This window comes from Enhydra lutris, unplaced genomic scaffold (genome assembly GCF_002288905.1).
Source record: "Enhydra lutris kenyoni isolate GAN:26980312 unplaced genomic scaffold, ASM228890v2 scaffoldscaffold47, whole genome shotgun sequence".
NCBI lineage: Eukaryota > Metazoa > Chordata > Mammalia > Carnivora > Mustelidae > Enhydra > Enhydra lutris.
The window spans coordinates 8,739,639-8,754,222 of record NW_019154131.1 but is presented as its reverse complement, the minus strand read 5'-3'; the positions used below and the strand labels follow the sequence as shown (position 1 = coordinate 8,754,222).

General features: G+C 39.2%; 1 protein-coding gene across 1 annotated transcript in view; it reads left to right on the top strand.

The window, feature by feature from the left end:
* The window catches only part of LOC111156614 (multiple PDZ domain crumbs cell polarity complex component), a 137,234-nt gene that overhangs the window by 114,971 nt on the left and 7,679 nt on the right, over window positions 1-14,584 (top strand). Inside the window, exons 33-41 of the mRNA XM_022517608.1 lie at window positions 5,426-5,518; window positions 5,604-5,678; window positions 6,811-6,985; window positions 9,152-9,297; window positions 10,037-10,120; window positions 10,254-10,447; window positions 11,135-11,282; window positions 12,860-12,946; window positions 13,993-14,083. Coding sequence (XP_022373316.1) covers window positions 5,426-5,518; window positions 5,604-5,678; window positions 6,811-6,985; window positions 9,152-9,297; window positions 10,037-10,120; window positions 10,254-10,447; window positions 11,135-11,282; window positions 12,860-12,946; window positions 13,993-14,083 — 1,093 coding nt within the window. The remainder of the gene's footprint in view (window positions 1-5,425; window positions 5,519-5,603; window positions 5,679-6,810; window positions 6,986-9,151; window positions 9,298-10,036; window positions 10,121-10,253; window positions 10,448-11,134; window positions 11,283-12,859; window positions 12,947-13,992; window positions 14,084-14,584) is intronic.

The following is a 14,584-nucleotide window of genomic DNA, read 5'->3' as shown; positions in this document are numbered from 1 at the left end:
TGCCCACCTATGAGGCAGGGCAGCATGGTGCTTATGAGCCTTGGCTCCAGAATCTGGGTTCAGTCCTTGCTTCATCAAGTACATAGCTGACACATTATGTGATCTTCCTTTGCCTCAGTTTTCTCACCAGTAAACTGCAGATGATAATATTACCTTTCACCTAACTGTAAAGATTAAATGAGTCATTTGTAAGTAGTTGGCATAACGACAACCTATGCTTTGCACTATTCAAGTCATTATGAAGTCGGAAACCATGAGTTTCTGAATGCTGCACAGAATGTGTGCTTAAAAACATCCTTTGACAAGCCCTTGCTAAAAATGATAGGTTAAAAGTCACAGCATAGGGCCGCCTCAGTTGGTTAAGCAGTTGCCTTCGGCTCAGGTCATGATCCCAGCATCCCGGGATCAAGTCCCGCATCAGGCTCCTTGCTCGGCAGGGAGCCTGCTTCTCCCTCTGCCTCTGCCTGCCACTCTGTCTGCCTGTGCTTGCTCTCTCTCTCTCTCTCTCTGACAAATAAATAAACAAAATCTTAAAAAAAAGAAAAAAAAAAAGTCACAGCATACCATATAAACCTGTCCACGCTGAACCCATTATTAGTCGACTGTGCAGACAAAACTCAAGAAGGCAAAGGAGGGAGAATTAACCAGCCTGCTAACATTCATACCTCATCTGCAACTTTTTGTCATTTATACTACCTTGTATTTTTAAAAATTATGATTATTTGAAAAAATTTAATGGCAAAGTCTCACGTGCATTATGTTGTTTACTTCTCAGCAACCTGTGAGATCATTTTATTTTTCCCACTTATAACAGTCCTCATTGCTCAGAATGATAGAGTTAGAACTTAAACTCTGGTCTTACACCTCCAAGTCCCATTTTCCATTCCTTGTTTCAACTCGGGCCTGGGGCCCATTTACCTTTCCGAAACCTGTATGTTGCTTATAAGAATCTTCTACTTCATTCAGACTGAATGTTTCAAGGGCCCACGGCCATTTATTTTAAGAATTCATCCCTCCTTACCTGTGCTTATACAACTTGGGGTGCCCTTCTGCTCTCTTTTAGATTATCTAAGTCCTGTATGACTGAAAATCTAGCTTAATCTCATGTCTGTTTATTTGGAAATATTCCTTCGGTATTCTGGCCGATAGAATGCTTACTGGTAATGTCTTCATTTATTTGTCGTTTAGCTGTGCCTGGCTCAAACATGTCTCATGTATAAACATTCATGTGGATAAATTTTTTATACATCTATATTGCAAACAGGTTGAAAAAGAAGAATCTGTTACTTTTTCTCCCATTATCATATAGTATGGGTGGCATAGTTCATACTAAGTATGCAGGAGGGAAGAATGGAAGACAGCTTACATGCTGTTGTGCGCTGGGAAAGACATCAAGTACAGGAGAGTCGGGAAGGAGAGAATGGTTTTCATAACAGTTTCAATAAAGAAATGATAGTAACAGGCCATTTCTAATTCTGTTTTGACTCCTTAGAAACTCTCTGGACAGATTAATTTTTTTTTTTTTTTTTTTTTATGAGAGAGAGAATGCACGGCTGGGTTGGGGGTGGGGTAGAGTGGACCAGAGGGAGAGGCAGAGAGAGAATCTTAAGCAGGCTCCACACCCAGTTTGGAGCCCACCCCGGACCTGATCTCACGACTCTGAGATCAACACTTCAGCTGAAATCAAGAGTCAGACGCTTAACTGACTGAGCCACCAGACGACCTGATTATTTTCTTTTCTTTTTAATCTTTTTTAAGTGGGAAAATAGAAATATAAGCAGGAAATTTATAGTGTGTATAATCTGAACCCTTAGTGACTGACTGAAATGCTTATTCACTTTACAGACAAAAGATTCTTGATTCAAGATTGGTTTTTAAGCAGTTTTGTCCTAGGAAAGTACCTGTACCTCAAAGCAACCTTGCACAATTTTTAGAGATCCATTTCAAGTCCATATGAGTTTTATAAGGTGAACGTCTTCAAATAGCATTAAGAAGTTTTTTTCTGAATTTTTGGGGAATCTTCCAAATTTCAAAATAGCTCTCCTGATAATAATGGTGGTTTGACTTCGTTCTACTTTTAATTCTTGTTCACTCTCTTCTGGCTGTTGAATGATACAACTGTTACTCCATAACGAAGTTTCCTTAATTTGTTTCACCTTCTCTCTATGGTGGTGTTTTGATAACTGGCTCAGAACAGTGTCTCTCAGACCTTTTTCTGTTATGGGCTGTATGTCCCGTGGCAGCAGTGAGGTGAAGAGCTAAGCATTCAGCTGGGAAACCGCACTCACACCCCGTTATCCTTATTTGTATTTCATCCTACTCTTCTGATGCCAGTTGATTGTCTTTAGATGTGTTTATGGATATGTTTATTTTTGTAGTATTTTAAGTGGGACTGGGGCATATTATATATACAGATGCGTAGCTCATGGCTCCTCTTAGGACACTGCCTGTTGCTAATAACAAAAAACCTTTCTCCTATAGGCTTAGTGAAAGAGGGGGATATGGGCTCAGGTTCCTGGGCAGCAATCTTCCAGGATAGTTGATCTGTGGCTCAGTAGTGTCATCAAGAGCCAGTTCTTTTCCTCTTCCTGCACAGCTGTCAGTGGTCAGCTGTATCCCAAGGCTGGTCTTCCTCTGTCTTAGAATGTCTGCCAGCCATAGCTGGGGTCATGTGCTGCTTCTCTCACCTGTGGTCAGGGGCTTGGGAGGAAAGTGGCTGTGCCATCATTCTGAGTAAAAGTCCTGAAACCCATGCTAGTTGAGTCAGCTCTGTTCACACTCCAGCTCCTGAGCTTGGGACTGTGGCCATGGGAATAGAACTGTACTGTTGAACCAAGTCATTCAGACTCCGTCCTTGGAGTTATTTATCCACTGTTACATAACAGATTACCACAAAATTTAGAATCTTAAAACAATAGACATTTATTATCTCTATTTCTGTGGGTCAGGGATCTGGGAGCCATTCAGCTGGGTGGTCTGGTCAGGCTCTGTACAGTTTGACAGCAAAGTGCCAGCTAGGACTGGTGTCATAGGAATGCTTGACCCAGGCCGGAAGAGCCGCATCTGGGATGGCTGACTTAAATGAGCACTGGGAGGGAGCCACATTGGCTGTCTGTGGTGCTGCTTTCATGTCCTCATAACATGGACCTGGCTTCCCTCAGAGCATGGGATCCAAGAGAGAGCAAGGACAGAGCTCCCGATGCCTTTGACACAGGTGTGGAAATAACGCACCATTCCTTCTGCTTTATTCTCTATTTTACAGTTAAGTAACCCAAGTCCATCACACATCCAGGATCCCCTTCTTGAAGGAGTTTGTGAGCGTATTTTAAAATCACCACCCAAAACATAGGCAGAGAGAGAACGAGCAAGAGCGAGAGCATGCTCTTGTATGTTGTTTGAGGCAGCAGGGGGAGGGGGTGGGATATTCTGACAAAAATCTAGGAGCCTGTAGGAAGGAATATGATAATGTTGTTAAGTAAACAACCAGCAAATGCCCTCTGGACTGCTAAGGTACTTTTCTGACTGCACATAAGAGAATAGGCAATGATAGAATCAGATCTCAGAGTTGAATACATACAGTCATTGTAGATGTAGCGTATTACTTATTCAAACAAATATTTCTTTGTGGTAATAGGAAAGACCATTGGTATAGAAAATCCCAAATTGAGTGTTTAGCTGAATTAGATGTATTCGTCTTTTTGGTAGCACGTTCACCTTCCTTCATTAAGCCTGATTCTTTCACCAGCTAGATCGGGACTCAGGGTCTCAAAATCCTGGCAAGTTTAGAAAATGTATCTGAAATATATTTGATTATTTCCTGTAGGGTAATAAGTAGAAGGAGGGTATGTGTAATAACAACACTGTATATAGCACATCAGGTTTCCAGTCCCTTTCTTACCGCACAGCAGTCTCATGATTGGTCAAGAACAACATGGTTTGAACTGTGTGGGTCCACTTCTAAGTGGAGGTTTCTGATAAATGCAGTATAGGACCGCAGATGTATTTTCTCTTCCTTATGATTTTCTTAATAACGTTTTCTTTTCTCTAGCTTCATTGGAAGAATACGGTATATACTCCACATAACATACAAAATGAGTTATTCAGCTGTTTTTATTGATAACACTTTCAGTCAACAAGGCTCTAAATAGTTCATTTTTTGAGGAGTCAAATTATGCATGGATTTTCATATGTGCAGAGGGGTCAGCACCCAACTCCCACATTGTTCAAGGGTCAGCTGTGTTATTACTCATTTTTTAGATAAGAAAATTGAGGTTTAGACACGTTATGTGGCATATCCAACTTCCTACAGCTAGACAGGAAGTAAATGAGAACCGAGCTCTGCTCACCCTAAAAATGCAGTTTTCTGTGTCTTACAAATGTGACTGATTCTGCGGAAAGAGAGTGTGGTGTAGAGAGATGCACAATGACAGTCAAAACTCATCAAACATGAATGCTTTGCCTCAGAAAAGCCCCGATGTTGATAATCTTTAAAATGATGGTGTGGCCTTACCTTGATGTCACAGTCATGATCCTAAATGCCTGGTGGCAAGCGCGGCTCTCACGTATCCATTTCATAGAAACCATGGCAAAATCTCCTTTTTCTCTCTTTTGCTTTACATTTTCCTGGGTAGAAACTACAATGAAAATGGTTGCTAGCCCTAACCAGAATGAAAATACTCAAAACCCCATTTTAATTTTATTAATGTAAACATTGAAGAAACACAAAAGTCTTACTATTGAATATTTGGTCTTGATAAAAGAAAATGTGGAAAATATAGACAAAATACGTATAGCTTTCTAGGCTTGGCAGGTTTTCAGTGCACGTCCCTGGACTCAGAGTTAAGAGTGTTTTCACTCTGCACCAAATCAAAACACAAGTGTCTGGGGAAACAATGTTGGGTATTCAGCCCCAGAAAGGACAGAGCATGCAGAAGTAATTGTAGTCTGTCTACTCAGGAGAAGGGATGGGATGAAGGGGCCTGATTGGGTTGTTACTTCTTCGCTGTAGGCCAGGAAGAGGAAGCTGGTTGATTTTTTTTTTTTAAATGACTTACTGCATCAGCCAGTTCACAAAACTGCATTGGAAATGTTGTATATTCATTCAGTTATTGAATGCATTTTATTCTCTGGATATTTTGCTAAAAGTTACTAGAGATGTGTAACTGCATATATAGGGTAAATGCATTAGAAATCGTAAACGTATGGGAGGAATGAATACATTTGAATATTTGATAGAAGAAAATTTATTTCCATTAAAAAGTTTGAAAGTTTGCTTAAGAGATTTCTGTTAATGAACTTTAGATTGGTTTTAATCTGTTTTCTAGCCCTGGGGTAGAAGATAATGTTCAGAAGTTATGGCCATATACCTTTCCTTTGGATAAATTTTATCTGCTTCAAGTTTTCTAAATTGTTACTATTTCTCTAGGACCAAGGGGGCTTGGGCATTGCCATCAGTGAGGAAGATACGCTTAGCGGAGTCATCATAAAGAGTCTAACCGAGCATGGGGTGGCAGCCAAGGTGAGGCCTTCTCACTGTCATAAAGTGGTGGAGAAGGGGATTAGTTCTATAAAATCACCCTAAATCTTAACATGTTTCCATTTAGGACGGACGGCTCAAAGTTGGAGATCAGATTTTGGCTGTAGACGATGAAGTCGTTGTTGGCTATCCTGTTGAAAAGGTACATTTCCCAAAGGAAGCAAAAAACACTGTTAGCCCTTCCGTGGGCATGGCCAATGTGTGTGTGGGGGGTGGGGGGTGGGGGGTTATAGGGAATTGGAACCATGTAGCTCTACTAGACTTTGTATTAGACAGATATCATTAAGGAAAAGAAGGGATTCTTTGGAAGTTCTTCAATTTCTATTTTCTATTTTTCTAGTCAAATGATATTAACGTATTTTCTATTGCCTAGAAAATCCGGTGTTCAGTGGGCATTTTTTATAAATATCATTTCCATTTTCCCTTGGAAAAACTTACAACTCCTTTTTTTTAATTGTTTTTATTAATATGTAATGTATTATTTGCCCCAGAAACTTGTAACTTCTAAACGAAGGTCAACTTCATGTTAAGACCGAAGAAATTTTTATGAATATTTGCTCCAATAAATATCCACTTTGTCTGTTGTTTTATAAACAGACTCAGTCATTAAATGCATTACTTTCATTGGGATTAAACCGTTATGAGTTTTATTGTCCTCAAAAGTGGTAAAACTTACTAGTTGTTTCACTTGAGGCATTTCATAGATTAAGTACAAGAAAAAAAGCTGTGTTTGAGATTTAGTGTGCAAATGTTTTTATTTCTACACTGGCCAGCAAGAAGCTTAAACCATTTTTCAAATTCAACTTTAATAATTGTATAGGTTGAACCCTTTAGCCCATATGTCCATGTTTTAACTTTCCATTTGGCTTGACTCTTAGGTTGCAGTTTTCCTTACCCTGCTGAGTTTCCATTTTCTTAAAAGGGTTGTGTAAGTTGTTTCAGATTCTCAGTAGAATCAGGAAGTGTATATATATGTATGTATATATATTTATATATCTTCTAAGTTTGTAGGGATGAGATTAATTAGAAATGTCAAACATTGAAAACCCTGTACTTGTATAAAGAACAATATGGTCAAAACTAGACTTAAAATAGAAATAAACTTTGGCCTTAATATCAGCAACTGAGAAACAAGAAAGAAATGACAAGTATTCTTTCTTGACTTCTCAAGTGCTGACAAGGAAAGGGATTCCAATTGTAACAGTGACTTACTGATTTATGTCTACTAATCTGCTTTTGAATTTTGTTTCTCTGCCACACCAACACCCTGCCAGTTTATTAGTCTTTTGAAAACAGCAAAGACAACAGTGAAACTTAGCATTTGTGCTGAGAATCGTGACCCCCAGACTGTGGCTTCGGCGGCTGGTATGGCCAGTGGAGAACAGAAAAGCAGCTCCTTGTCTCCGATGGCGCCATCTTCTGGCTCCCCGGAACCAGAGTCCATCCCAAGTAAGTCTCTTGTGGTTCCTGCTTGTGTGGTGCACTGAACCCCCCCAGGGGCAGCTTCCTGCTTGGGAGCCACCTGCTTGAATGTTTGAAAGGCCATTGCCAGGGAACGCTTTGGTGAAAAGATGGTATAAGGAGAGGGGCTCCTGAGGAAAGATCACTGGACTGTTAGGCAGGGATCTGTGTGCTGCACATTAACCAGCCACAGGGCCTTAGGGAATCCATCCTCCCACTCTGAGTCTCTAAAGCTGCTCTTTGCTCTCCAAGGATCTTTTGCTGAAGGTACCTGTGATTCCACGCATTTGACCAATGAAGTAGCATCATCATTTTGAATATTCCTTTTTTTATATTGAGCAAGTAATGTAACTTCTCTAAAGCCTCAGTATTCTAATCGGTAAAATGGATACAGTGCCTTGCATTACAAAAAAACTCTTAAAAACAATAGTCATTGCTAAAGTTAGCACAATTGATCTGAGTTCTGTCATTTCGGAGTCGTAGATCCTTTATATGAAAATGGTTGTATGTGGACCATAGAATGAGACTTGTGAGCATCATGAAAATGCCAGTGTAGCAAATTGAGGCAAATTATCCATTTAAGCTACTTTTTGACAAAAATTAGAGCAGTAATTAAAAATTACAAATTAAAATTAAAAATTACACTCAGCAGGGAGCCTGCTTCCCCCCTTTCTCTGCCTGCCTTTCTGCCTACTTGTGCTCTCTGTCATATAAAAAAAAAAACAAAAAAACTTTAAATAATTGAAAAAAAAAATGGAAGAGGGATCAATCCTTACAAGATATCTAAGTGTGTACCTCAGTTTCCTTGACTCACCATTGTAATGATTTCTGCTTATTTTTTATGTATATAAAAAAGAAAAAAAATAAGACAGTAAATTTCAAGCTTTGCAGCATTGAAAAAAGTAAAACATATAGGCTTTTTCTGCAATGGAAGAAAAAAATCTCTTTTGGCCTCCAGACTGAAACATTAAGTTCTTTTGACAGGTTTTTAAGGATACAGCAGTTTAAAACATATATAACATAGTTAGACAAAAAAATTCTTAAAGTAATACATATCTGGTCAAAGTAATCCTTTATTTAGAAAGACTGGGTAGCTCACTGAAACGTTAAAAGGTTTTATGGAAATTGTCTCCTTTTTCAATTTTATGTTGATCCCAAAATAGCATTGTCTATGAAAATGTGAAATGCTACATGAAAATGTAACATAAGAGAAATATCTTTACACCTGCTCTTACCATTTCAGGAGCAAGAATTAGTCTGTCTCTGATTTCCTAAAGAGAGAGCCTCTTGCCTAAAGCTACTCTACCAAGTGTCTCAGCTTTTTCAAAACATGACATGTGCTGTATGCTCTTTGGTATATCATAAAACATATGATATGAAGACTGTCATAAAACAAGGTTTGAAATTATAATCTCCTTGTTTTCTCATAACCTATTTTATCTCTTCAATCCTGAGCATATATGCACCAGATTTTAATATCTGAGTTTCTAAAACATCGAGTGAGACACGCAAAGAAAGAAACTGCTTGTGAGTCTCACTTGTTGTTTTATAAACTCAGATATTAAATCCAGTTGCTTATGTGCACAGATTTGATTACATAAGAAGAGATGCTCTAGGATAGGAAGAAAAGGAAAACCAAAATCAAAACATAAAAAGCCTTGAAATGCAGGCACCACAAGCAGAATTACTGATATGATGATGTGCTTTGTGTTTTTGTGGTCTTCCCAGAATGTGTTTTTAGATGAACACTACATACCTCAGTTCTGAGTTGTACAAATAATAATTTCATAAGAGGTTGTTTGGCTCTAGTGAAGTGTGGCATATCAGCATGAAACCAGAGGCTCAGCTCAGCTCTCTGCTCTTGCTCCTTTACACATATCATCCCTAGCATTTTAGAAAATGTACCATAGTGCAAAACGTAACTTTGTATCCACCACCCTAAATTAATGGTGATTTAATCATTTTGTTGGATATGTTTAAAATATAACTAAAAGATTAAGGTAAATCTGAAATCTTTCTTGTCTGTAACCTTGGGCCCTTTTTCTGCTCTGTCCCTGACAGGCAACGGAGGTGGGGTGGGGTGGTGAGTTTGTTGTTTATACCATCTGATCTATTTGTATTTGTATTTATTTTCATTTTAAAATTTACTTTTAGGTACAAGCAGGTCGTCAACACCAGCGATCTTTGCTTCTGATCCTGCAACCTGCCCCATCATCCCAGGCTGCGAAACCACCATTGAGATTTCCAAAGGGCGAACAGGGCTGGGCCTGAGCATCGTTGGAGGGTCGGACACTCTGCTGGTGAGGACGTTCCCCGAGGTGCTTCAGATACACAGCAGCCCCTCCAGTGAGCCCTGAGAGATCGCTATCAGGGAGAGTCCTATCTGTTTTATTAAATGAAACATAAAAGCTTAGAAAAATGCATAATTCATTGTTATTTTAATTCAAAGAGCAAACACTGAAAACTGGGTACTGGGACTTTTATTTTAAGTAAGTGAGTGCTGACTCAATAAGATAGTTACACTTGTGATTGTGAACTTTTAGGTTCAAAATATTTCTGTTAGTTTACCGGTCTTTGCCATATTTTAATTGCCTTTTTACTGACTGGATATGTTAGGGTTGGGCCCATATTGAAAGGAGTCTGAAAAACTGGATAATTATAGACAAAATTTTCTAAATGTCAAAAATCTTTTAAAATCTAATTATTGCATTTGTGGCTAAGAAAAGTGAAGTATATCTGCCAATTTCATTTGTGATAGGAAAGGTGATGTATACCTATTATAGGTACATATGTATGATTTGTATGTTTCATAATTTTTTCTTTATACTGTCATTAGAAAGATATGTAAACTTCTTTGAGTATTGTAGCAAAAATTCCATTATACTTTTCTTTGACTTTTGATATGACTCCCTATGGATCCAGTGAGTATATAACCCTTCACATTATATTTAAAAGTACGGTGTGTTTTGACTTCCTTTCTGCTTAGCAGTCTTAGGAAGAATGGGCTAAAGCATGAATATGTTTTGTCTGGGCCCTTAGGGCGCCATTATTATCCACGAAGTTTATGAAGAAGGAGCAGCTTGTAAAGATGGAAGACTCTGGGCTGGAGATCAGATTCTAGAGGTACCTTCATAATTAACAAAGAAAAAGCTACTCTGGGAAGGGTGGTCTCTGTTTCCTTTGTTTCTTTCACTTCCTTTTTGTTCTTTCCTTATTTGACAGACCTGGGTCCTCACAGTGTCCCATTTCTGTACAGGTGAATGGGATTGACTTGAGAAAGGCCACACATGATGAAGCAATTAATGTCCTGAGACAGACTCCACAAAGAGTGCGGCTGACACTCTACAGAGAGGAGGCTCCGTACAAAGAGGAAGATGTGTATGACACCCTCACTGTCGAGCTACAGAAGAAGCCAGGGAAAGGCCTGGGATTAAGTATTGTTGGGAAGAGGTACGAATGAAGAGGGCAAACCTCATGATCTTTGGAAATGATTGAATTTCAGCCCTTTTATAGCAGTAGTCAATCTTTATCAGCTGCTGGTGTTCTGTGAGTAGCTGTAGTCAGCCCACTCAGGAAGGGAGCTAGTCTAAAGACCTCATTTTGAGCTTTTTAAGTTAGTCTTTTGGGGGATCTTGAGGCTATTAGATAAAAACTATTTGGAATTTCTTTCTTTTGAAAGATTTTATTTATTCGAGAGAGCGAGAAAGCACAAGAACATGAGTGGGGTGAGGGGCAGAGGGAGAAACAGACCCCCTGCTAGGTCGGGAGCCCAATGTAGGACTGGAGTCCAGGAATGCAGGACTCGATCCCGAAAACCCGGGATCATGACCTGGACTGAAGACAGATTCTTAACCGACTGAGCCACCTGGGTGCCCTATTTGGTATTTCTTGAGCACCTGCTGTGTGACAGGGAATACATTAAGTTCTGGGGAACATGTTAAATAAGACATGGTTCCTGACCTCAAAAAACTCATGATTTGGCCAATGAGAATTAAATATGTTCTTGCAACAAAGAATTCCATTGATGAGAGATAGAGGCATACTGTGAGGGACCTGTGGCAGCAGAGGAAAAGGGTTGAGGAAGCAGATTAAAGAAACTTGTCAGAAAGGAGGTGAAATTCCAAATTATGTTTACAGAAATGATACTGGAGTATTTGTGTCAGACATCGTCAAAGGAGGGATTGCCGATGCAGACGGAAGACTGGTGCAGGGAGACCAGATACTGACTGTGAATGGAGAGGACGTCCGTAACGCCACCCAGGAGGCTGTGGCTGCTTTGCTAAAGGTAAAGCTCAAAGGCTGGCGAGCCCTCTGGGCAGCAGGATGGGAGAAGGAAGAGATACTCACTGGGTGACCGCGGTCAAATAAGCACTGGGTGCTCTTTATTTAAAATGTTTTCTCAAATGAGGCACATTTCTAGGTAAGATAACCATATTTTAGTGATAAATTTCTAAATAATAAATCTGTAATAGCTCTTTATTATACTGTGTATTTTTTTATTATTAAATAAAAGACTTTTCAAGGTAGACATCCACTAAGGCCCCAGAGCTGGTAAATCAGAGAGTAAGATTCAAACCTGTATGTCTAACTCCAAAAATCCAGGATCTCAAAATACCTCACTGTGCTTTCACCTTAGATGATACAGTACTTTTTGCATGCCTGTGATTTCTGTGTCAAAGGTCATAGGGAAGTTGTCTTCAATTCCTGTTTTGTGTTTATAGCAATGTGGCTTATTTCAGGATGGTGTAATCGGTTTGTTGGGTGTAAGTGTGGTGATAGTTTGCCCAGTTATCTGTTAAGGACAAAACAAGTTGTCATGGTCACGGTTGTCTTACTGTTTCTGTTTTGTTTTGTAAGCCTTGAGTTGGTGTATTTGGCATATCTAAACCAGTATGCTTCATGAGACAGTAGCTCGATTCTCAGTCTCTCTTCTCCTCAGCACAGTCTCCATGTAAACCATGAGGTTGTGAGACAGACACTGGGTGTTGCTGCTGCTGTTGCTTGATGTTATTCTTTTTTATGTTTTAGAAAGGCTCTTTCCACAAAGGATTGGAGGTATCCTTGTCTATGGAAATCCCAAAAGGATTTATTTTTTTTTAATTTATTATTTATTTATTTATTATTTTTTATTAACATAGAACATATAACAAATAACATGTATTATTTGCCCCAGGGATACAGGTCTGTGAATCATCAGGCTTACACACTTCACAGCACTCACCATAGCACATAGCCTCCTCTGTGTCCATAACCCAGCCACCCTATCCCTAAACCCCTACCCCCCAGCAACCCTCAGTTTGTTTTGTGAGATTAAGAGTCTCTTATGGTTTGTCTCCCTCCCGATCCCATCTTGTTTCATTTTTTCCCCTCTCTTCCCCCCAACAACCCCCCGCCCTGCTTCTCAAATTCCTCATATCAGGGAGATCATATGATAATTATCTCTCTCTGATTGACTTATTTCGCTCAGCATAATACCCTCCAGTTCCATCCATGTCGTTGCAAATGGCAAGATTTCATTTCTTTTGATGGCTGCATAGTATTTCCATATATATATATATGGAATATATATATATATTTGTGTGTATATATATATATATATATATATACCACATCTTCTTTATCCATTCATCTGTTGATGGACATCTAGGTTCTTTCCATAGTTTGGCTATTGTGGACATTGCTGATATAAATATTCAGGTGCATGTGCCCCTTTGGATCACTACATTTGTATCTTTAGGGTAAATACCCAGTAGTGCAATTGCTGGGTCATAGGGTAGCTCTATTTTCAACTTTTTGAGGAACTTTCATGCTATTTTTGTAGCATCTTATTTAAACAGTTTCCTAAAACAACCACTCCACTAGTGTTCCCTAGGCACAGTGACCTTGGAAGTTGGAAGAATCAAAGCTGGTCCATTTCATTCAGAAAGGAGGCCTTCTCAAAGCAGCCAGGTGGGTAGCTGTGGGCTTCATCAGGGTGATATAGTCCATGGGCCAGAGCAACTCCACGATGGCCCTGATGGGGTCCACGCACAGGCTGGGTCTCTGGCAGCTCAGCAGAGTGGGCTGCAGTCTGACGTGGGAAGAGCCACAGGTGAGCGTGGACGGGTGAACACAGTGAAGCCCTTGAGTAGTTTGCAAGTCATTCTCAAGAATTTCCTTTCAACTGTTCTTTGTTTCTCTTCCCATAATTGTGCAAATTAACCAATTAATATCTGTAAAGCCTACCAAGGTGATGTATTTTTAAAGTATTTTATAACAAATATTTATCAGTATTCAACTGAAAAAATCCCATGTAAAGTGAACTGTAGAAGCTTGCCACTGTGGATGAAGCTCACGGCCGTGTCTGTTCAGGGTTGTGGCATGCCCCTGCTCACGTGTGTCTGCGTCAGCCTATCCTTAAAGACCCTTTACTCAGCCCTTCAACACTACCATTCATTTCCAGTTGACCCTATTTCACAGTTTCTTCATAAGCCCCAGTCTGTGTACAACATCAGTTTAAATTTAGCTTGAATGAAACTATGAAAATATGAAAAGCCACTTAAATTTTAGTTTGTTGGAATCAATCTCATTCATTCTTTTAGCTTCAATTTATTTAGGTCACTAGGCAAATTATTGCATAAAAAGAAAAAAAATCATTAGATTTCAAATTATCAAATGCCACTGTTGCTTAACTGTTGCTTCACAGACATTTCTCTCTAGATGCATTAAAAGAATTTAATTCTGTTGGGACGCCTGGGTGGCTCAGTTGTTAAGTGTCTGCCTTCGACTCAGGTCATGATCCTGGGGTCCTGGGATCAAGTCCTGCATTGGGCTCCTTGCTCGGTGGGGAGCCTGCTTCTCTCTCTCCCTGTGCCTGCCACTCTGCCTGCTTGTGCTCTCTCTCTCTGTCAAATAAATAAATAAAATCTTTTTAAAAAATTTAATTCTGAAATAAGTGGTATTTAGGGGATATTATTACTTCAACACTTTCTAAAATAATTGTTGTGTATTTGTAGATGAGTGAAGGCAGCCTGTCATCATTCACTTTTCCACTTTCTGGATCCAGCACCTCTGAGTCACTAGAAAGTAGCTTGAAGAAGAATGCACGTAAGATCGATTTGATATTTTCAGCATGATTTACTGGTTTGAATTTTGGTAACCAACACTGATTTTTTTCCCCCTGTATTAATTTACCTCTGAGCTCTTGTTCCCCAAATCTTTTCATATCCTAATATGGGTGCAAAGGTATGTGTTGGCAAATAACTCTGAACAACATGAAGCTGTGTCTTTGTTGTTTAGTTTTTCCATTCGTTGTTTTTTCTATAAGATACACTAAACATTAGAATCCTGATTCTGTGATTTTTTTCTTACTAAGCAGACTGGTGTGCTTGATTTTTATTTCCTTTTTCTGTTTAATCTAACACCAATAATTCAGAAGATGCTATTAAGTGAAGACTTCTTTTTCCATGAAGACTGCAAAAATTTTGATTGAGAAAATTAGTGTGATCCTCCTGTGTTTTAATTACATGAAATCATGATGCAGAGGGTTTTTTGGCTTGGAGCATTAGTTGAAAGTTGTTCAAATTGAAGAACTAACCATATGGCAAT